Source organism: Aedes albopictus, chromosome 3 (assembly GCF_035046485.1).
Source record: "Aedes albopictus strain Foshan chromosome 3, AalbF5, whole genome shotgun sequence".
NCBI classification, from domain to species: Eukaryota; Metazoa; Arthropoda; class Insecta; order Diptera; family Culicidae; genus Aedes; species Aedes albopictus.
In genome coordinates this window covers 339,142,865-339,165,681 of record NC_085138.1, presented here as the reverse complement: position 1 = coordinate 339,165,681, position 22,817 = coordinate 339,142,865, and the positions used below count along the sequence as shown (strand labels likewise).

The 22,817-nt window shown below is 42.0% G+C and overlaps 4 protein-coding genes across 8 annotated transcripts in view; 3 read left to right on the top strand and 1 right to left on the bottom strand.

The window, feature by feature from the left end:
* The window catches only part of LOC109424709 (sphingolipid delta(4)-desaturase DES1), a 429,300-nt gene extending 427,705 nt beyond the window's left edge, over positions 1–1,595 (top strand). For both annotated transcript variants that reach the window (XM_019699864.3, XM_062843106.1), the window contains exon 3: positions 673–1,595. The gene's annotated coding sequence lies outside the window, so the exon portion shown is untranslated. The remainder of the gene's footprint in view (positions 1–672) is intronic.
* The window catches only part of LOC134283926 (sphingolipid delta(4)-desaturase DES1-like), a 66,909-nt gene extending 65,314 nt beyond the window's left edge, over positions 1–1,595 (top strand). For both annotated transcript variants that reach the window (XM_019699865.3, XM_062843105.1), the window contains one exon: positions 673–1,595. The gene's annotated coding sequence lies outside the window, so the exon portion shown is untranslated. The remainder of the gene's footprint in view (positions 1–672) is intronic.
* On the bottom strand, positions 773–15,990 carry LOC109424707 (zinc finger protein 626). Of its 3 annotated transcripts, XM_062843103.1 has the most exons (5): positions 14,359–14,493; positions 9,205–9,365; positions 8,473–9,137; positions 3,139–3,429; positions 773–3,064 (listed from the first exon to the last, which is right to left on the bottom strand). In XM_062843103.1, the coding sequence occupies exons 2-5, from the start codon at positions 9,346–9,348 to the stop codon at positions 2,887–2,889; spliced, it is 1,278 nt and encodes a 425-aa protein (XP_062699087.1). In that variant the 5' UTR covers positions 9,349–9,365; positions 14,359–14,493; the 3' UTR covers positions 773–2,886. The 3 variants fall into 3 exon arrangements, with proteins under 3 accessions (XP_062699087.1, XP_062699088.1, XP_062699086.1); XM_062843104.1 differs by lacking the exons at positions 8,473–9,137; positions 9,205–9,365 and adding an exon at positions 15,091–15,990 and having other exon boundaries at positions 14,359–15,023; XM_062843102.1 differs by lacking the exon at positions 14,359–14,493 and having other exon boundaries at positions 9,205–9,467.
* A 214-nt stretch (positions 15,991–16,204) lies between these two features.
* On the top strand, positions 16,205–17,833 carry LOC134290861 (uncharacterized). Its single transcript, XM_062858075.1, has one exon. It carries the CDS (start codon positions 16,205–16,207, stop codon positions 17,831–17,833), a length of 1,629 nt encoding a protein of 542 aa, XP_062714059.1.
* The last annotated feature ends 4,984 nt before the right edge of the window (positions 17,834–22,817 follow it).

Sequence of the window (22,817 nt, the reverse complement as noted above, 5' to 3'; positions counted from 1 at the left end):
ACTGCATAAAGCTGTGGAAAGGAGATTGATCACAGCAGGCGATATAGCGCATTTGAATGTGATGCGAACTGTCAAGCAGACAATGTTAGCATCCCTGCTTGCGTAGCAACAACTCCAGGCGTCAGCCAACCGCGTTCACTCTTGCCACTTGCGAACCGACGTCAGCCTGAGTAAGTTGTGTGTGCTGCACGTGAGGAGTGATTCCTTCCCAGTGAAATACCAAACTCCACAGGACAGTTAAGAACACCTAGATCATCCCTGAATATAGAAAACCTTTTGATATTCTTGACTAAGGTTGAATGAATACATAAGAACGTAATTCATATCCAAATTTAGCTTTTAGAACAACTGGTATGAGAATTATTACGTTTCTTCAAACTTCATGGTGTTCAGGATGCCCTAGGTTATCAATAAAGTCTCAAATACAAATATTCCCATTTTTCCTCAATAGAGGACACAATTTACAACAACTTTGCCGAAGACAATATTCTGTCATTGAATGTGTGAATTTATACTGTCTTTTCTATGTTGGAGTCATATTTGACCCCTCCGGCTCCAAAGGGTAAACAGGATAACTAGTTATACTTTTGGTAGTCTAACATATTTCACCTAGAAATTTCCTTTTACACTTAACTAATAACAAATTTTCTCAATTTTTCCTTCAAATTCCAGACTGACCCACGCCGCCTGTACCATCTCGTCCCATTGGCACCGTGTCAAAATGTAGGCTTTGTATAAAAAGGTAAGGTTTCTCACGCTTTTGACCTCCCCGCGCGTTCCGTTACGATTTCAATGCATAAGAATTGATGATACACATCTCCTATTTATATGTGAGTAAGCAGATAACAAGTAAGCAAATCTCTGGTAGCTGAGTACCAGTTTCTATTGTTAAGGAAGAGACAGATTAATAGTTATTTGCACGTTAATTTTGAATCGATCGATTGTTGAATTTTCACAAAGCGTTGTGCAGCTTATGTTAGGTTGCCGTTTGATCACTTTTATATGACTAGTATTCATCCCGCACGCGAACCTTGATCGAGACATTTGCAACTACGCAAGATATTACTTTGTGGCCGTTTGAATGTTTTTATAAGCGATTGATACTTTTTTGTTTTCTAACACCCGTTCTGAGTCATGTAAGTGTTACCCCTGGAAGATGGAAATGAAGTGGGTGCAGGGTTTCTGTTGGCAAAGCCATATTAAGTTCCAGTTAGAGCTGTGGAGGACTTTCAAGGCAGGGATTTAGATAGAAGGATGTGTGTAATGCCGGCTGAGCACACGAAAGCAGTAACTTCTAGATAGTATTAGGAACAAGATATAACGAATTGTAGACCACTTTTCTACAGAACGTCCTACTAGGTGTCGCTATTGATGTTGAATTCGATGTTAACCAACTGAAACTAACTATTCACGAAGCCAAGTGTACTGAGTAAGAGGAAAACTGACCGACGATCTGTGTGGAATTTATCGCGAAGGCGACAGGAGAAAACCAAACAAAAACCGTTGCTTAATAGATTACTATATTTGAAAATATGTGAGCTAATTAGAATACACGAAAGATGAATAATATTTGGACCGCGTCCACTAACCAAATATCAGCAAATGTTTGCTTTCGTAGAACAAGAAAAGAATTCCTCCTGTCTATATCTAGATAATGCCGAATTTAACATAATCTTTTCCAATTCAAAAACTCCAAGGTGTGTTGGTCCTCTGCACGTAAAGTTCATGTTTCGTGTCCATAGAGGACTACGGTCTAATCAGCATTTTGTAGACATAATTAAATTAATTAATTATCGATTTTTGCGGCTTAACCAGCCGAATGGAAGTTTTACTTTATTCCAAAAGCTAGACTTTACATATACTTTACATATTTTGTAGACAGTTAACTTCGTTTGACGGCGAACTTTGTTCGATCGTAGACTTCTGCGGAGTCCAAAGTAAACTCGATTTCCTGCCACAATGCGTCCTTGAATTTCTCTGCTAGTGTCGTTGTTGCGCGGTAATTCCTTCCTAGAGTCCTTTGTCATCATGTACTTTGTCTTCGATACATTAATGACTAATCCGATTCGCCTGGCTTCATTATTTAGTCGGATGTACGTTTGCGCCATCGTCTCAAATTTGCGAGCTATAATATCATCAGCGAAACCGAGCAGCTGAACGGACTTTGTGAAAATGGTTCCACTCGTGTTTATCCCCCCTCTTTTTATTACACCCTCTAAAAGCAATGTTAAACAGCAAGCACGAAAGACCTTGCCGTAACCCTCTGCGAGATTCGAAGGGACTCGAGAGTGTCCCTGATCCTCGCACAACGCAAATAACTCGATCTATCGTCGCCTTAACGAATCGTAGTAGTTTATCCGGGAATCCGTATTCGTGCATAATCTACCATAGCTGGTTTCGATCGACTGTATCATACGCCGATTGCAAATCGATGAACAAGTGATGTGTGGGCACGTTGTATTCGCGGCATTTTTGTAACACTTGGCGGATGGCGAATATCTGGTCCGTTGTAGTGCGTTAAATTTAAGAAAGTTAGACAGCGCTTAACAGTGTGATCGCGAGATAGTTCCCGCAATCCATCTTGTCGCCAACTTGGGACACGCGAAACCTTCCATCTATTCCTCCGGTAATATTTCCTCCTCCCAAATCTTGGTAATGACCCAGTGTCACCCTCAGCATGGTCATACTGAATACCCGCGCACTTACCGCTTTGGCTATACGAATGTTTGCTGTTTTCCTTTCATAGACCATACAATAGGAAGTTTAGTTTCTGTCAATTCAATTTATTTTTCGATAAAACGTTAGCAACTATGCAAACGGCTGTAGTCTACAGTACAACGCAAATGAGTTCCTTCAATCCTTTGACCATGAACATTTCTATTCCTTCTATTCTCCATAAGCATCCTGAGGCATTACTTCGATGGCAATCGAATCCGTCTTCTTCCTTTCATGTATCTTCATATGGACCTTCAGATTACTACTCCTGTAGAAGGCTTGTGGGCATACTGTACACGGATATGGCCGTACCGGTAGATGCTTCCTAAAGTGATGTTTCATTTCACCGCTGAAAAGATGAAAACAAAAGAAAATAATTTCAAGAAACCTCGGAACCCCGATTCGCGTAGCCTGGGTACTCACTTGGAGAGAAACATGCGATCACACTCGGTGCACTTGACCGTCCGTTTCGCGAAGTGCGCGCGCTTATGCCTTGCAAATGTCGTCCGCTGGTAGAAGGCTTTGTCGCACACCGGACAGACATATTTTAGCTCCTTGGTATGGGTTGCCAGATGAGTTACCAAAACATTCCTAAGGGTAAACTCCTTGGGACAGTGGTCGCATTTGTACATCTTGGCTCGGGTGTGGATGTTCACGTGGTTCTGGAAGTTATTTCTGGCAACGAACGTCTTCGGGCAGTGCGGACATTGGTACCTGTAAATTGGGAAGTTTCAATTCAATGTAATATGTTTATTGTCGATTGCAATACCGTTCAAACAACGCCTCCCTACAAACAATAAACATGTTCATTTGGCTCACACTTTGACAGTTCCCTCTGCTCGATTGGCTTACAATGGCTGGCATTTTTGCTAGCTTTGAACAATTCTTCCCGGGATTCTTCTTTGAGAGTCTTTCAGAATTCCTGACTTCCGACCGATTTCTCCTGAAAATTTTCACGAGAATCCTAGAATTTCTTTTCGGAATTTCTTCCGTAGGGTTTTCCGGTATTGCTACCAGATTTGCCCGGAGTTCTTCCTGCGTTTTCCTTAAAGATGTTCCAGAGATCTCCGCAAGAGTTTCTCACAGAATATCTTTCAGATGTGGTTATGGAATTTCTCCTAGGGTTTCTCTCGCGATTTCTCTTAATAACTTTCCGCGATCCCTTCCGGTGTTCTTTTTGGGACTTCCTGAGGAGTCACGAAATTTTCTGGCCGGAAAAATAAAAAAAACCTGGGAGGAAATATTGAGGAAATTCGAGAAGAACTACGAGCGGAATCCTTCGAGATCATCCAAGAGAAATATTGTAAACCTCTCTGGAAGAAATCTCTGAAAGAACTTTTGCAAGAATTTCGCAAAATTCGGGAAAAAATGAGAATTTATTTTGGAAAATTTTAAAATGATCTTCGGGAGAAATCCAGCGAGAAACTCTGGAAGGATATCGGGAAAACCTCTGGATAAAATCCCTGGAACAATTCCCGAACATAATTCCCGAAAGAACACCGACACAATCTCGGAAGGAACTATTTATGGGGACAAATACGTTAAAACATCTAGATGGAATCATAAGAGAACTGGATAAAGCCAAAAAAACTCCGGCAAACGTCAAGAAAAGAAAATTAATAAAGTCATGGTAACTCGGTGAGGAACGGCGAAAGAATTTAAAATATGAACACGAGCAGGAATTCAGAAAGAATTCGATGAAGAATTATGAAAACTCTCAAAGGAATTTTGGAAGAAATTCTGGATAAATTGCAATCGAACTCCCATACACATCTCTGAAGCAATTCCTAATCCTTGAAAGAGTTCTTGAGAAGTATTAATTGGAATACCAATGATAGCCGGTACCGCCCGTCTTTATTCAAAGTTGGTGATATGTTATATCATAGTAATAGATATAGTAATTTCGGTTTTTTGTATCATTTTCATTGAAAGCTCAACATAACTACACCATCAGCACAGAGAACAAATATTCAAGTTCAGTATCAAAACTGTGTAAGGAATTTAAGGGGTATATAGCCCTCTTAATGCTAAAACTTTTTTTTTAGAATTTCTGCAGAAATTTTCCCATTTAGAGATCTAATGATATCCTCAGGTTTTTTTATATTTCCAGGGCTGTTACAACAGTCGCGGATTTCGCGGTTTTCGCGAAAATCGCGATTTTCGCGGATTTGTCGCGGATTTATGTGCCACGACGCGGATTTCGCGGATCCTTCAAATATGGCCGCGATTTTCGCGGATTTGTCGGAATTTAGTCGCGCATTTCGTGAATGGCTATTATGCATGGCTTTGAACAATTTAAAATCGCGTCGCAGTTGCGTTCCAGCAAATATACCATGTTGTGATTTATTTCAAAGCTGTTTTAAATTTCTCTCAACCTTCTGTCCCTCGCAGCTTACGATATCATTTGCAGCTTCTATTTAGTCAAAAGTTTTTAAATTGAATGACAGTAGATAGGGGAAATTACCTATTCTCGGCCGTTTTGTTCTTTTCGTCTGAGGGGTTTATTTGAAACCTATTGAACTCAGAGTTGGTTTCAAATCCTTCCCAACTAAGCTGAATTATATGGCCAAGTTTCAGACAATTTGGCTGACAAAAACCCCCCATGACAAAGAGAACAAACCTGCCGATAATACCCATTGTCACCCTATCACGAATTTTTGCGATCAAAAGGTCGCGCAATTTTATTGAATCGATCTTATGGCTTCGCAGGAAAAACAATATGAAGAGATAAGTGGCATCTCTACTATTTCTATTTGGGTTTCTAAATAATAATGTCTAGACTATTATGATAATTTGAGAATCCATCATCATTTCCCAACGGTTTTTCACACAAATCAAACTCATTTTGTTTACCTGTTGTGCATCCGATGCCTCTGTCATGAACTCAACCGAAATTGTGTACGCTAGCCACTGCGAAGTCGTGTGCGAAATTCGATTTTTATTATAATGAATTCGGGTCGGATCTAAATGGGTGCAAATGTCGCAATATTTTCCAGAAATCATTTTCTTAATAAACTCAAAAAAATGAAAGAAATTTTCTGCTGTCATATCGTAGAGTTTCAGTTGTAGATTTTTTGTTCTACACAGCGAAAAAAACTAACGAAATTCATAAAAATACCTTATGAATTTTTGCTATAACTAAAATTTATGGATGCCACAAGAATACCTTATGAAAATTGATAGTGCTTGTTATGACATGACCAATTTCATAAGACAGACTTATGAAAAGAGCAAGAAAATCTTAAAATGATGCAGACGGGAATCGATTCATAAACGTCGGGATCACTGAGCACGTGTTCAATCCACATGGCTACCGACGTTTGAGTAATCCGTGTTGCTAAATTTGTATAAAATCCAAACTGTGAAACGATTTTGCGTCATAGAGCGACCTTATGAACTTCATTGTAGACCATATGAATTATGTAAAGGCCGTTTCATATGATAGGCCTTATGAAAATCTAAAGTTTATTTGGCTCAGTGTATATCTATAGGCTCATTTCTAGGATATAGTGAAATATCTGGCATTTAGGCTCAAACTATTTTAAAAACATGGCTCTAAGACATTTCGATTTTCAGAAAAATAAGTTATACCGAACTGTTACGTGTTACAACCAGGTGTTTCATTTGCCCTGCTGAAAGGTCGGTACCCATTTCTGTTCTCAACACCGAACAGATCATTTTGCAAAGTTGAATTCGTGTGATTTTGATGAACTTCATAGATTTCCCAAAAACAGAAACGACGTAAGCTGTATTTTTCTATCTTTTTTATTAAGATTTTTGAAAATGGAACTGGGTCAGTTAAATCAAGTCAAACTAAAATGCACTTTTTTTTTGGTCTCTCTTCAATTGTCGAATAAAATGCACTTCTCCATAGGCATCGTACACAAATTACGTAACGCTATAGGGGGAGGGGGGGAGTCTAGCTTAGCGTTACGATCCATACAAAAAAATATGGCTTTTCATACAAAAAGCGTTACATGGGGGGAGGGAGGGGGTCTGAAAAGGTCAATTTTTGCGTTACGTAATTAGTGTACCATGCCATAGGAGCCAATCCAAAAAAAAAACCGTTACGATAACTCCCTAGAAAACCCAACAACTATTAGGTATCAACAAAAGGGATCTCAATATCTACACCAGTCTAATAACTGGCCACTACTGGCCCTGCAGATACCATCTACAAAAGATCGGAGCAATCCAAACCTTAAATTATTGCTACTGTGACTCAAAATAAATAAATGAATAACTCAGTATTTCTATTCATCAATAATACATAGTTGGTCTTGAGATCACGTATTTCAGTGATAAACAGGTTACTAAGATAACTAGCATACTTCACAGCAAAAGGGTATATCACAATAATCCTAAAATCTGGCCACAGTGATCTCTACCCACCCGACAAACGAGAGAGATGTTTGTTCCTTAATCTTTGGAAATCTCAGTACACTCTCTGTAATATCACAAACAAAGATTCAGAAAAAATGAGGTCTTATTGAAAAATCGTTGTTGAAATCCAGAGATCAAAATTTTCAGTACATAATTTGTAATGTCGTACATCAGCGGGTCAAGGAAACTATTCTTAAAACATGCCATTATCTGGTTTTCTTTGAAATTTGAATATTTATGTTCATGTCGCGGATTTGTTTTCCGAGTCGCGGATTTTATTTCAGAAGTCGCGAATTTCGCGGATGATATTTTGGAAATTTTGTAACAGCCCTGTATTTCTTCTTGAATCTTTGGAAGAATGTTCTTTGTGTTGCGTTGTGTTGTTTTTTTCCAATGGCTCTTTTATAAATCCATAATGGACACCATAAGGAATTTCTCGGGGATTTCTTCTCGGATTCCGATTTTTTTTATTCAGAAATCCATCCAAAGACTTCTTCAGAAATCCTTTAAGGAATTTCTTCAAGAATTATTGCCAGGATTTTCTTCAAAGTTAGTCCTGGAATTCTTCAATTATTTTGAAAATGTGTACAGGAGGGACCTTCTTTGAAATTTCTATGACATTATTTGCAAAGTTTGGAATGATTGCACGAAAAATTTTTGGAGTCATAAATGGGTGAATCCCTGAATGAACTCCAGAAAAAAATCCTTGGAAGAAGTAATGGAAAAACCCGTGGGAGATAGACTAGGAAATTTTTGGGGGAATTATTGGAGCAATCGTTGGATGAATTTTGGAGGTATCTATCTATGAATTCCCTGAGAAAATATAGGAATAATATCTAGAGGAATTTTTAGAATAATGCTTATACAAATGTTAAGTTGAATTCCTTGAGGAAATCTGTGAAAAACTCGTGAAGGAATCTTTTGAAAAACTCCTGGAGCATTATTTGGTGGAATTTTTGAAACAGCTCATCGAAAAATTTCTGGAAGAACCCTATAATAATTCCTGAAAGATATCTTGGAAGAATTCCTGCAGGTAACTTTATTAGAAATCTTAGTAAATTTACTTTATACAGTTTCTGGAGTTTTTGGAAGCATTTCAAAAGAAACCCAAGAAACAGATCTATATGAATAAAAGTTTCTGGAGCTAAAAGGGGAAAGCTTTAAAGAAATTCCCGGATGAAGCTCTAAAAATCCCAGAGGGAATCCTGATAAATTTCCATAGGAATCCTAGAATGTAGTACATTGATTCAGTCATTTTGGAACACTAAGGCAATTATCAACGACTTGCACTACACTAGACCATAGACTGTCGCATCGATGATGATGCTCTATAGCCTTAAAAACCTTTCCCCTCAAATAATCGTCCATATTTACCTTCGATCGTCGATATGTACTCCCATGTGTCCCTTCAGATCCTTGACAAACTTTCCACACATGGGGCACATCTCAGCTACCCGACGTTCCGGTTTTTCACCCTTGGGTGTCACCCTCGTGCAAGGCTTTCTCAGGAACAAATTCAGACCATCGTCGGGTCTCTTTCGCTTCTTCTTCTTTGGACTTTTGGGCGTCTTTTTTGGACTTTTGGGTGTCTCTTTTGGACTTTTGGGCGTCTTTTTTGGACATTTAGGAGGCTTCTTCGGAGCTGATTCCACCTCTTCGGTTTCTTTAAGTTTCACTTCGTTGTCCTCGATTTTCGGCTCCTGTTGGTTGGGCATTTCAGCTTTGAGAGGGTAGTAATTTTGATCATCACAAATTTCATCATTAGGATCTCCAATCGATTCGTTTTCATCTGCTGGTTCGATTTCCACATACAGATCTGTTGTTATTTCTTCGCAAAAAGTATCCAACATTTCCTCTTTCGGTAGCATCACTTCCTCCTGGTGGAACATCCGTCCATTAGACGTTAGCTGTTCCAAAAATCGCTGCATGTAGATTTTATCGTTATCGATGCAAGACGTGCAGAACCGATGCCACTGTTTGATCTTTGATGTGCAGCAGCTGCAAATGAATGGATAGTCCGAATCATCGTACTTGATAATCTGAAATGGGGGATGTGGAGTCAGTATTCTGGGTCATCTTAAATGACATAAAAGTTCCACTACGCACCTGAATTGGAAGATATTGCGAGACTAGTTGCTCCAAAGATTCCTCCAATGGATCTCCGCTTTTGTTGGAGTAGTCATCGTGGTTGGATTTCGTATCGTGATTTTCCTTCAGACACAGCCGACACACCGTGGTGCCCGCGTTCATTGTCAGGCTGTTGTGACCTGATGGGAATGATCGGTTGGATATTTTCGGTTACTTTCGGTATTTCAGCAGTTTTTAATCATCGGAACACGAAAAGAGATACTGAAACACTAGCTGAGAAATAAAATGACACAACATAATCAAACCAAAACAGGATGATAAACAAATTCATCGCATTAGCCGGGAGACACTGTGGGTCAAATCAGGAAGCTTTTCGACAAAATTTGGCTTCACTTTCTCATCGCCAAGTCTGAAGGCGCTCAGCCGTGAGCGAAACTTCAAAATTTATTTCATTTATTTATTCAGTATACTATAATATATTACAAAATAATTGTTTGAGGGTGCAATCATAGACAATGCTCACCTCTAGCAATAAATGCAACCAATGCATCTTTGCGCAATCCTATCACTAACGTCTGCGTGCGCATTTCTACAGACTTGCGTTATGCGCCGATCTTCTTGTGCCAGCCGGATCTCTTCGAGTTCTTGCATGTCTTCCTCGAGTATAGTTCAAGCCTCGTGCCCGTAGAGAACCACCGGTCTTATCAGCATCTTGTACATGGTGCATTTGGTGCGGGCGTGAATCTTTTTCCATCGCAGGTTCTTGTGGAGTCCATAGTAGGCCCGATTTCCACTGATGATACTAACCTTACCGATCAGGCTAAGGCCGGGGTGGCCTCTGCTGTACATAGTAGCCGTCTCCATTCCATTCGGTCCATGGCTGTTTGTCTCCAGTTCCGCACTCTGCGTAGGGTCCGCAGATCGTCCTCCACTTGGTCGACCCACCTAGCTCGCTGCGCTCCACGTCTTCTTGTACCGGTCGGTTGACTCTCGAGAACCATTTTAGTCGGGTTGCTGCCCGACATCCTGATGACGTGACCCGCCCACCGTAGCCTCCCGATTTTCGCGGTATGGACGATGGTTGGTGCTCTCAGCAGCTGATGCAGCTCGTGGTTCATTCGCCTTCTCCAAGTCCCGTCTTCCATCTGCACTCCGCCGTAGATGGTACGCAACACCTTCCGTTCGAAAACTCCAAGGGCGCGTTGGTCCTCTGCACGTAGGGTCCATGTTTCGTGCCCATAGAGGACGACCGGTCTAATCAGCGTTTTGTAGATGGTTAACTTCGTGTTACGGCGAACTTTATTCGATCGTAGAGTTCTGCGGAGTCCAAAGTAAGCACGATTTCCTGCCACAATGCGCCTCTGAATTTCTCTGCTGGTGTCGTTGTCGGCGGTCACCAGTGAGCCCAAGTACACGAATTCTTCAACCGCCTCGATTTCATCACCGTCGATATAAATTCGTGGTGGCAGGCGCGGTGATTCCTCCCTGGAGCCCTTTGCCATCATGTACTTTGTCTTCGACACATTAATGACTAATCCGATTCGTCTGGCTTCACTCTTTAGTCAGATGTACGTTTCCGCCATCGTCTCAAATTTACGAGCAATAATGTTAATATCATCAGCGAAGCCAAGGAGCTGAACGGACTTTGTGAAAATCGTTCCACTCGTGTTTATCCTCGCTCTCCTAATTACACCCTCTAAAGCAATGTTGAACAGCAAGCACGAAAGACCATCACCTTGCCGTAACCCTCTGCGAGATTCGAAAGGACTCGAGAGTGTCCCTGATACTCGAACTACGCACATCACTCTATCCATCGTCGCCTTGATCAACCGTGTCAGTTTATCCGGGAATCCGTATTCGTGCATAATCTGCCATAGCTGTTCTCGATCGATTGTATCATACGCCGATTTGAAATCGATGAACAAGTGATGTGTGGGCACGTTGTATTCGCGGCATTTCTGCAACACCTGGCGGATGGCGAACATCTGGTCCGTTGTAGCGCGTTCACCCATAAATCCAGCCTGATATTGCCCCACGAACTCTCTTGCAATCGGTGATAGACGGCGGCATAAAATTTGAGAGAGTATCTTGTAGGCAGCGCTCAGTAGTGTGATCGCGCGGTAGTTCCCGCAATCCAACTTGTCGCCCTTTTTGTAGATGGGACACACGATACCTTCCATCCATTCCTCCGGTAATACTTCCTCCTCCCAAATCTTGGTAATGACCCAGTGTAGTGCTCTCACCAGTGCTTCTCCACCGTATTTTAGAAGCTCGCTTGGTAGTTGATCTGCTCCAGCGGCCTTGTTGTTTTTCAACCGGCCAACCTCCTCCTCAATCTCTTGAAGGTCAGGGGCCGGAAGTCTTTCGTCCTGTGCACATACTCCTAGATCTGTTACCACGCCACCTTCGGTACTTGCAACGTCGCCATTGAGGTGCTCATCGTAATGCTGCCGCCACCTCTCGACCACCTCACGCTCGCTCGTGAGAATATTCCCGTGATTATCTCGGCACATGTCGGCTTGTGGCACAAAGCCTCTGCGCGAGCGGTTCAGCTTCTCGTAGAACTTTCGTGTGTCCTTAGCGCGGTACAGCTCTTCCATCGCTTCGCGATCTCGTTCTTCCTGCTGGCGCTTCTTCATCCGGAAGACTGAGTTCTGCCTGTTCCGCGCCTGTTTGTAACGTGCCTCATTCGCTCTCGTACGGTGTTGCAGCATTCTCGCCCATGCTGCATTCTTCTCGTTTTTCAACTGTTCACATTCGCCGTCGTACCAGTCGTTTCTGTGATTCGGAGTCGCGAAGCCTAGTGCTGTAGCCGAGGTACTACCTATGGCGGATCGGATGTCCCTCCAGCCATCTTCAAGTGTAGCTGCGCCAAGCTGCTCTTCCGTTGGTAGGGCCACTGCTAACTGTTGCGCGTAGTCTTGAGCCACCTCTACGTTACGAAGTTGCTCGATGTTGAGCCGTGGCGTTCGACTTCGACGTGTGGTGATAACTGTCGAAAGTTTTGAGCGCATGCATACAGCGACTAAGTAGTGATCCGAATCTATATTTGCACTGCGGTATGTGCGGACGTTGGTTATATCTGAGAAGAATTTACCGTCGATTAGAACGTGGTCGATTTGGTTTTCTGTTTGTTGGTCGGGTGATCTCCAGGTGGCTTTGTGGATATCTTTGCGGGGGAAGAAGGTGCTTCGGACTACCATACCACGGGAGGCTGCAAAGTTTATGCATCGCTGGCCGTTATCATTCGATACGGCGTGCAGGCTGTTTCGCCCGATTACCGGTCTGTACATTTCCTCCCTTCCTACCTGCGCGTTCATGTCGCCGACAACGATTTTCACGTCACGCGGCGAGCAACCATCGTATGTTTGCTCTAACTGCGCATAGAACGCTTCTTTCTCGTCATCGGGTCTCCCTTCGTGTGGGCAGTGGACGTTAATGATGCTGTAGTTGAAGAAACGGCCCTTAACTCTCAACATGCACATCCTTGCGTTGATCGGCTGCCACCCGATCACACGTTGTCGCATCTTGCCCAACACTATAAATCCTGTTCCCAGTTCATTGGTGGTGCCACAGCTTTGGTAGAAGGTAGCCGCTCGATGCCCGCTTTTCCACACTTTCTGTCCAGTCCAACAAAGTTCCTGCAACGCCACGATGTCGAAGTTGCGGGGATGTAGTTCGTCGTAGATTATCCTGTCACATCCTGCGAAACCTAGTGACTTGCAATTCCATGTTCCAAGTTTCCAATCGTAGTCCTTATTTCGTCGCGTGGGTCTTTGCCGATTGTATCGAGTCGTATTTTCTCCTATGTTATTCGCAATGGGGTTTTTTACGGGTGGCTTATTGGGCCTACGCCAACACTCCTGTCTCGCCGGAGGGCCATCGTGCCAGTTCTGTTTAACGTCCCAACCAACACTGGGACGACCACGCTGATGGGGCTACCACCTTGGATCTAGCTGGGCGTGGTGCAGCGTTTCTTACTCAGCCGCTGGATGCCAGAACAGACGCTGTTTGAGCCGCACCTCCTTGGTGAACAGACACTCGGATCGTACCTCCTCAATCTAGCTGAAGTCAGAAGGACAACAGTGCCCAGGCTGCACTACCAGCTAAGCACACAACTCTTAGCTGGCGGTCTTTGTCATCGCTTGACCCGTGGAAGCATGAGGTAGGAACTTGTGAGGACCAGAGCTATATTGGACGCTCTCCTTATCGACTCACCGTTTTGCAGCCCAAGTTATGTTTAGAAGTACACCACGAATAAAACTTTTTATATTTAGAATTATGAGTCAAAATGTCATCCTAAGTTTGTTTGTAAAACAAAAATAATATCTCTTGAACCATAAGAGACGAAAATGTTTATTGTTACCTGAAATTATGGAAGGACCGGGTTAAAATAAATAGAAACTTCAATGCAAATGTAGGTACTTTCGACATCCAAATCAATATGGCAAATTTCCAAAACTATCAACACGGTGCCTTTTTGAAGGGTTTCAATCTAATGTAAAAACGTGATTGTCCCGATCCGATGTGTATATTTTATATTGACGACCAGCCGGCTATAGGTTATAATTTTCTTTATCATCGTCTCCATCCGTAACCAAACATTTTACAATTTTATCGTTCCTAAGTGTACATGTTTCTTAAAAAATATTTTCTGCCGTTTCAAAAAATTATTTATGAAGTAGGTGAAGAAACCCAAACTCTGCAATTTGCGGCTTAAGCCTGGCTTAGCGCTGCTAAGCCACCTCAGAGCACCGCTCAAAATAAGCCACACTTAACGTAAACCGTAGCTTTATTAAACCGGGTTTAGTGATTAAGCCGAGGTGAAGAAATTGAAAAAAAGTTAAGCCCGGCTTAAAATGTTGCTAAGCCTGGTTTAAAATTTAAGCCCGGGTGAAGAAATCGGCCCTTAATAAATTTGCTTTACACAGTTTCTGGAGTTTTTGGAAGCATTTCAAAAGAAACCCAAGAAACAGATCTATATGAATAACAGTTTCTTGAGCTAAAAGGGGGAAGCTTTTAAAAATTTCCCGGATGAAGCTCTAAAATTCCCAGAGGGAATCCTGATAAATTATCAACGACTTGCACTACACTAGACCATAGACTGTCGCATCGATGATGATGCTCTATAGCCTTAAAAACCTTTCCCCTCAAATAATCGTCCATATTTACCTTCGATCGTCGATATGTACTCGCATGTGTCCCTTCAGATCCTTGACAAACTTTCCACACATGGGGCACATCTCAGCTACCCGACGTTCCGGTTTTTCACCCTTGGGTGTCACCCTCGTGCAAGGCTTTCTCAGGAACAAATTCAGACCATCGTCGGGTCTCTTTCGCTTCTTCTTCTTTGGACTTTTGGGCGTCTTTTTTGGACTTTTGGGTGTCTCTTTTGGACTTTGTGGCGTCTTTTTTGGACATTTAGGAGGCTTCTTCGGAGCTGATTCCACCTCTTCGGTTTCTTTAAGTTTCACTTCGTTGTCCTCGATTTTCGGCTCCTGTTGGTTGGGCATTTCAGCTTTGAGAGGGTAGTAATTTTGATGATCACAAATTTCATCATTAGGATCTCCAATCGATTCGTTTTCATCTGCTGGTTCGATTTCCACATACAGATCTGTTGTTATTTCTTCGCAAAAAGTATCCAACATTTCCTCTTTCGGTAGCATCACTTCCTCCTGGAGGAACATCCGTCCATTAGACGTTAGCTGTTCCAAAAATCGCTGCATGTAGATTTTATCGTTATCGATGCAAGACGTGCAGAACCGATGCCACTTTTTGATCTTTGATGTGCAGCAGCTGCAAATGAATGGATAGTCCGAATCATCGTACTTGATAATCTGAAATGGGGGATGTGGAGTCAGTATTCTGGGTCATCTTAAATGACATAAAAGTTCCACTACGCACCTGAATTGGAAGATATTGCGAGACAACTATCAAATTTTCGTGATTTGTGCCAACGTAAGAACAGTAACGACATTTACAATACGCGCGACGTGAGACGAAACATAACACTTATAGTTCTTACAATCGTCAAGATATTAAAATTTACCTTTCGTCGACCGGTTTCGGGCGCGATGTCGCCCATCAACAGGACAATGTCCGACTGATTGCCTTCAGTTTTCGTACGATGTTCGTACACGTCCGAAGAGAAGAGATGCTACTGGGGAGTCGTGTCTACCAGACTAAAAAGACACGACGCAATGGGCGGGTCGTCTTCATTCATCAACGGCCTTCGTGTGTTGCTGATGAACATTGACTCCCAAGCGTTTAAGTGTAACGTTTTTCTTACGCTTTTGACGAGTTTGGCATTATTCCAATCAATTTCATGTTGGGAGTCTACTGTATGCGCTGCCACGCTGGATTCGGTTGCTTTGGAAGACTGGACAGCATTTTTGTGCTCTTTTAAACGGACCTTCACTTTCCGGCGAGTTTGGCCAATGTAAACTGCCGGGCAGTCCTTACATGGTATCTCGTATATTCCGGATTGTTCATCCGGCGGTACCTTGTCCTTAAGGTTGCATAAAAGGTCACGTAAGGTCTTGTCACTCTTATGCACAACGTGTAGATTTTGTCGGCGAAGGGCTGTTTTTATTTGATTGGTTATCCTGGGGTAAAACGGCAAGCTAATTCTTCGGGTTTCTTCTGGGTTCTGTTGAAGGGTGGTAATGTTCCTGCGGTGGTTTTTCCGTTTGTGCTTCTTCAAAATTTTGTTCACAAAAGGCCTGTCGTATCCGTTCACCTCAGCTGCTGTATACACACGACTTTTTTCTTCTTCAAACTCGTCGCGCTCCATGGGTATATTGTACAGCCGGTGTGCCATGGAGTGAAAAGCAGCTGCTGTGAAAACCACACTGCTAAATCAGCTACCCGTCACAGCGTGAAGCAATGCCTTTTGCGAACGGCAAGCAAAAGGGAGAACGCAAAGTGCCCTAATTTCGATACTTGGTGCACAATTCGGCAGCTGAAAGCCCGTGACGTAGTATATTCCCGAGCAGATAAGGGGAATGCTGTGGTTGTAATGGATCGAGAAGACTATGATTCGAGAGTCCATGCAATGATCAGTGCCGGTCCGTATGAGGAATATAAATTCAAAAACGGAAAAACCAAAGATCCTCTCAACAAAATGATTGAGGAAGTAAATCATACGCGACAGACTGTGGCTCATCTGATGGGCGACGAGAAACTTGAAAGAAAGTTTCATGTTCCGAATCCAACGGTGGCATCTTTATACTGTCTACCGAAGATTCACAAAGATCCCATTGGAATGCGACCCATTTCCTCCAACATCCGCACCCCCACGGAAAAACTGGCAGCTTGGCTGGTGAATGAGATGAAGAAGTACCCTGTTAGGCATGGGAAAAGTGTGAAAAACTCGATCGATTTGGTGAAGAGATTGGAGGGTTTCAAATTGCGGAGGGGGGAAATTTTAGTTTCGTTTGATGTCGCCGCATTGTTTCCCAGCGTACCCGTCACCGAAGCCCTGCACAGCCTACGCCGACATCTAGAACGCAGCCGTGCTCCACCCAACCATATAGAGGCATATCTATCCGTAGCTCAGGTATGCATGAATCAAAACTTTTTCACCTTCAGGGGAAAGTTTTATAAACAGACGTTTGGACTCAGCATGGGTAGCAAGTTGTCCCCACTGCTTGCAGACCTCTTCATGAGCGACTTCGAGGATGAAGCTCAGAAGAAAAAACTGTTTCCGAGAATCTGGTGGCGATATGTAGATGATGTTTTCGCCCCGGTGAAGGAGCGTTACCTCGAGCAGACTCTGGCGATGCTAAATTCACAACACAACACAATCAATTTTACAGTAGAGAGAGAAGTGGAAGGGAGCCTACCGTTTCTCGATTTATTGATCACCAGAAAGGAAGACGACACGTTGAAGTTCGGTATATACCGCAAACCCACATCAACGGATAGGTATATTACATCTGACTCCAATCACTTTGGAGCTCAGAAGCAAGCTGCTTTTCACTCCATGGCACACCGGCTGTACAATATACCCATGGAGCGCGACGAGTTTGAAGAAGAAAAAAGTCGTGTGTATACAGCAGCTGAGGTGAACGGATACGACAGGCCTTTTGTGAACAAAATTTTGAAGAAGCACAAACGGAAAAACCACCGTAGGAACATTACCACCCTTCAACAGAACCCAGAAGAAACCCGAAGAATTAGCTTGCCGTTTTACCCCAGGATAACCAATCAAATAAAAACAGCCCTTCGCCGACAAAATCTACACGTTGTGCATAAGAGTGACAAGACCTTACGTGACCTTTTATGCAACCTTAAGGACAAGGTACCGCCGGATGAACAATCCGGAATATACGAGATACCATGTAAGGACTGCCCGGCAGTTTACATTGGCCAAACTCGCCGGAAAGTGAAGGTCCGTTTAAAAGAGCACAAAAATGCTGTCCAGTCTTCCAAAGCAACCGAATCCAGCGTGGCAGCGCATACAGTAGACTCCCAACATGAAATTGATTGGAATAATGCCAAACTCGTCAAAAGCGTAAGAAAAACGTTACACTTAAACGCTTGGGAGTCAATGTTCATCAGCAACACACGAAGGCCGTTGATGAATGAAGACGACCCGCCCATTGCGTCGTGTCTTTTTAGTCTGGTAGACACGACTCCCCAGTAGCATCTCTTCTCTTCGGACGTGTACGAACATCGTACGAAAACTGAAGGCAATCAGTCGGACATTGTCCTGTTGATGGGCGACATCGCGCCCGAAACCGGTCGACGAAAGGTAAATTTTAATATCTTGACGATTGTAAGAACTATAAGTGTTATGTTTCGTCTCACGTCGCGCGTATTGTAAATGTGATTGCGAGACAAGTTGCTCCAAAGATTCCTCCAATGGATCTCCGCTTTTGTTGGAGTAGTCATCGTGATTGGATTTTGTATCGTGATTTTCCTTCAGACACAGCCGACACACCGTGGTGCCCGCGTTCATTGTCAGGCTGTTGTGACCTGATGGGGATGATCGGTTGGATAATGTTGAATAGTTTACCAATAACTTTGTTTTATCCGTTTTATCTTGCACTCTGTTACTTTCGGTATTTCAGCAGTTTTTAATCATCGGAACACGAATATAGAGGTACTGAAACTTACAACAAAAACACTAGCTGAGAAATAAAATGTCACAACATAATCAAACCGAAACAGGATGATAAACAAATTCATCGCATTAGGCGGGAGACACTGTGGGTCAAAATCAGGAAGCTTTTCGGCAAAAATTGGCTTCTCTATCTCTTTCTGATCGCCAAGTCTGAAGGCGCTCAGCCGTGAGCGAAACTTCATCATTTATTTCATTTATTCAGTATACTATAATATATTAAAATTATAATTACAATACAATTGAATCAACATTCGGTTCGTGGCTGCAGTCCTTCATCCTCAGCCGCTTCCCACATTTGCCAGATCGTTCTGTACCTGATCAGCCCATCTTGCGCGCAGCCCTTTAGATCTTCTTGTGCCAGCCGGATCTTTTGCGAACACCAGCTTTGCAGGGTTGTTGTCCGACATTCACACAACATGCCTGGGCCTGCCCATCGTATACTTCCGGTTTTTTCGTTTTTTCGGATGCTAGGTTCGCCGTAGATGGCAGTGAGCTCGTAGCTCATTCTTCGTCGCCACACACCGTTCTCCTGCACAGCACCAAAGAAGGTTCTCAACGCCCGACGTTCGAACACTTCGAGTTCTTGCATGTCCTCCTCGAGCATAGTTCAAGTCTCGTGCCCGTAGAGAACCACCGGTCTTATCAGCATCTTGTACATAGTGCATTTTGTGCGGGCGTGAATCTTTTTCGATCGCAGGTTCTTGTGGAGTCCATAGTAGGCCCGACTTCCACTGATGATGCGCCTTTGCATTTCACAGCTAACGTTGTTGTCTGCCGGTAATAAGGATCCGAGGTAGACGAAATCTTCCACCACATAGAACGTGTCCTCGTCTATCATAACACCGCTGCCTAGGCTACTTGCTTTGTCGCGGTTCCAATTGCCGCCAGCATGTTCTTCGTTTTTGATGCATCCACCACAGGGGAGTGTTATGGTCTTCTTGTTTTCTTACCCAGCATTAAAACTATGCTGCTGTGTTAAAAGATAGGTTGTCTGCTTGAGCCTCACGCTTGAGTCTCAATTATGTTGGCTACGAAAACATTGCATTGGTGGGATAGGGATGCCAATTCCTTGATCCGCCATCAGTCCGATCTTGGTTGCTTCACGTTTCAGGTGGGTTCTGCCACCATTCCAAACAGCAGGCATGAGAGTCCATCCCCTGTTCGCAGTCCCCGGAGAGATTTGAACGAACTAGACAGATCGCCGTAAAAAAACTGCGTAAGTGTTTCGACAAGCCGGTGCACGATTTTCACGAAATCCGGCCAATTTGTATGTTTTGCGGATGACATGGACATTATCTTTTTAGCGATTGGTAGCTATATCATCGCTTCAGCAATTATCTCAGAGATTTCTCCAGAAATTCTTCATAAATTTTCTCTGGATTTTTTTTTATTTCTCTACGGGCTTCCCATGGAATTGTTCTAGGTGTTCTTCCACTTTTCACTCATGTCTTGCGAAATTATACAAGAAATCTTCGTAGCATTTCTCCAGGTATCTCCAGAAGTGCTTTCAGGGATTGATCAAAGAATTTCAGGTTTTTTTTTATTCTCGACAGGTATCTTCCGTTCAAGGATTCAGAAAATCCTTAATTTTGTGCAATTTCATGAAGATCTGCTGAAAAATCTCTGGAGAGATTTTTGAAGGAAATATTTCTGTCGGAATCGCAGGAGCAACTCCAAAAAGAACCTTTGTAGGAGAATCCCTGAAGGAATTTCACAAGGAATTTATGGAGGAACTTTTGGAGTAGTTCGTGCAGTATTGCTTCAAAGGTAGCGGAATGTTATGAAGAAAAAATCCATGAAGCAACTTTTGAAGAAATCCATTGCTGAAATGTCTTAAGAAACCCTTAAAATACTGAAAGAGTCCCAGCAGCAAGGGGGTCACACTAGTTTAACCAAGCCGAAATATTCCCAAAAATGCCGAAAAACCCGCAAAAACACTGAAAAGTTTTGCGGGTTTTACCAAGGGAAATGACATATCCTTATCTAATGTTAACTGAGCAGCAGTTAGACGCGGTTAAGAATGGTTAGCAACGGATAAATGCGGATTTTTCTGGTTAGCAAAAGAAGTGTCATTCCCCCTGGGTTTTACCGGATTTCTTCGTCTTTTTTGGCTTTTTTGGGATATTTCGGCTTGGGATAACTAGTGTCGCCTCCCCAGCCCAGAAGATAGTTTTGAAGCCATCCTGAAGAAATTACAGAAGGAGTTCATCTAGAAACTTCGATAAAAAACATAAAGGAGTTTTCGAAGAAATCTCCAGTTTACTTCCTGTAAAAATGTCTATTTAATTTTATTTTTCAAGGAATCCCAAGGGATTTTTGAAGAAATTCCTGGCGGTACTCCAGGGGAACTTTTCGGGAAACGTTTGGTGAAATTCCAAGAAAAAAAATATTGAGAAACTTTAAAAGAGTTCCTGAAGATATCTTTCAATAGAGTATGGTAAGTGGGGGCAGGATGGGTCACCTAAGAAATGGATCCCTATAATTTTCTGAATAAAAATCGCATTTCTCTGTATTCTACCACGACTCTCAGATACACTAGTCAGCTATGATATAAGAGTATAAAAAGGTAATAAAGTTTGAAACCTGCTTCTTGACAAACAATTTTCAAAACATGACCCATCTTGCCCCACCTCATTTTAACGGGGGCAAGATGGGCCAGCTATAAGAAAACTCGATTTTCCTCCAACAAAAAATACTATATCTTCTAGTTTTTCTCTATACATCTAAGCTTCATAGACGTACAGATTACATGAAGAAAGTGTTGAAACATATCGATAGATTATTCTCAGAACTAGAAGATTTTTGTTCGGGTAGCCATAAACGGACTTTGAAAACCTATATTTTTGAAGGAAAATTTAAAAAATATGTTCTCAAATTTTCAGTGCTCTCATCGCTTCGATAATGTAGGTCACAGAATAGCCTTTCCATGAAAAATAAAACATTTTCAAAAACTATGCAAACATACCGAAAAATTAGGGTGACCCATCTTGCCCCGTCTACATAATACACGTAGTTATATGGAATGTAAAGCATAAGGAGTATAACGAAAAAATATTTTATTTTTTTCTGTGCGAGGAACGTATAGAATTTTCAAAACAATATACCACTTTTTTGTGTATCCTCGTCGTTCATCTGGGAAAATTATTGAATGATTCAAAACATATATTGTGCGATTGAAAACGGTACTGACCCATCTTGCCCCCTGGCCCATCTTGCCCCCACATACCATACTTGGAAGAAAAGAAAATCCTAGGGAAATTTGGAAAATCTCTTGAGAAATTTCCAATGGAACTGCTGATGCTGTAGAAATTCCTATAGTAGCTTCTGTAGGAATCTTCTTATAGTAGCTTCTGGAGAAATTGCTGCTAGAATCACTGAAAGTAATTATGCAAGAATCCCTGGAGAAAGTCCTGGAGACATTCCTGAGAGTGTATAATTAGCATCTAAGTTAAAATACACAAAAATAAAAAAAAAACATTCCTGAGAATATTTTCAATGAAATTCTTGAAAGGAAATCTCTGGCAGAGTTCGTGTAAAAATAGCTGTTCGAATTCCTGAAGGAATATTTACAGACAAAAACGCTGCTGAAAGAATTTCTTCAAAAATCTTTAAAAGAATTTCTGAATGCAGCGATAAACCAGCAGAGAGCTGGGAAAATCTCAATTTTAAAGGCATGTAAAACTCTAAAGAAAATTCTGATTCCTTCATAGGAAGATTCCTTCTTGAACAATTTCTGAAGTAATCCCAGGCAAAGTTTCGGAGGGGATTGACAGAAAACTTCTTAAGCGAATTATTACAGAATTAACGGAAAAAATCTTAAAGGCATATCTGAAGGATACCCTGGTGAAATGTATTAAGGACAAACGTCTTGAAATCCCGCTTCAACAGTGCATCAGAACTTCAGACGCACAAATCTCAAGAAGCAAGCTTCAAACAACAGTGCATTTTATTATTCTGTTATTTCTCACTTTTGATAAGCTTAAAATAAAAATATCAGGTGTGTTGGTTTTGTTTACGAAGAGATTTGTGCGCTCGAAATCGTGAGTGGGTGCCAAAGTCAGCCATTGTGGCGGCCATTTTGGGATTCTAACAAGTCCGTCCTCAAAGATTCCCTTGAAGAGCTTTTGAATCCTTGGAAGATTCTATGAATGGATTCCTGAATAATTCTGAAATAAATTCATAGATGCCTTTCAAAAGGAGACATTTGTAAAGAAAGCCCTGGAAGAATAAAAAAAACTTTGTCGATTTTGTCTTGAATCCTTAGAAAATTATTTTAATGAATCTTTTTAAGTACATATTATCTTTAAGAATTTCTGAAAGAACGCTAAAAGACTTGCTTTTAAGAAACCCTTTGCGAAATTTCGGGAAGAATTTTGTACTTTGGATTCTCTGAAAGAAATTGCTGGCTTTTTTTTGGGTTCCATGGATGATTTTTTGAAAAAAAAAAAATCTCAGGATCTGTTTTCTTAAAGAACCTATGGAGCATTTTCTGAGGAATCTCATG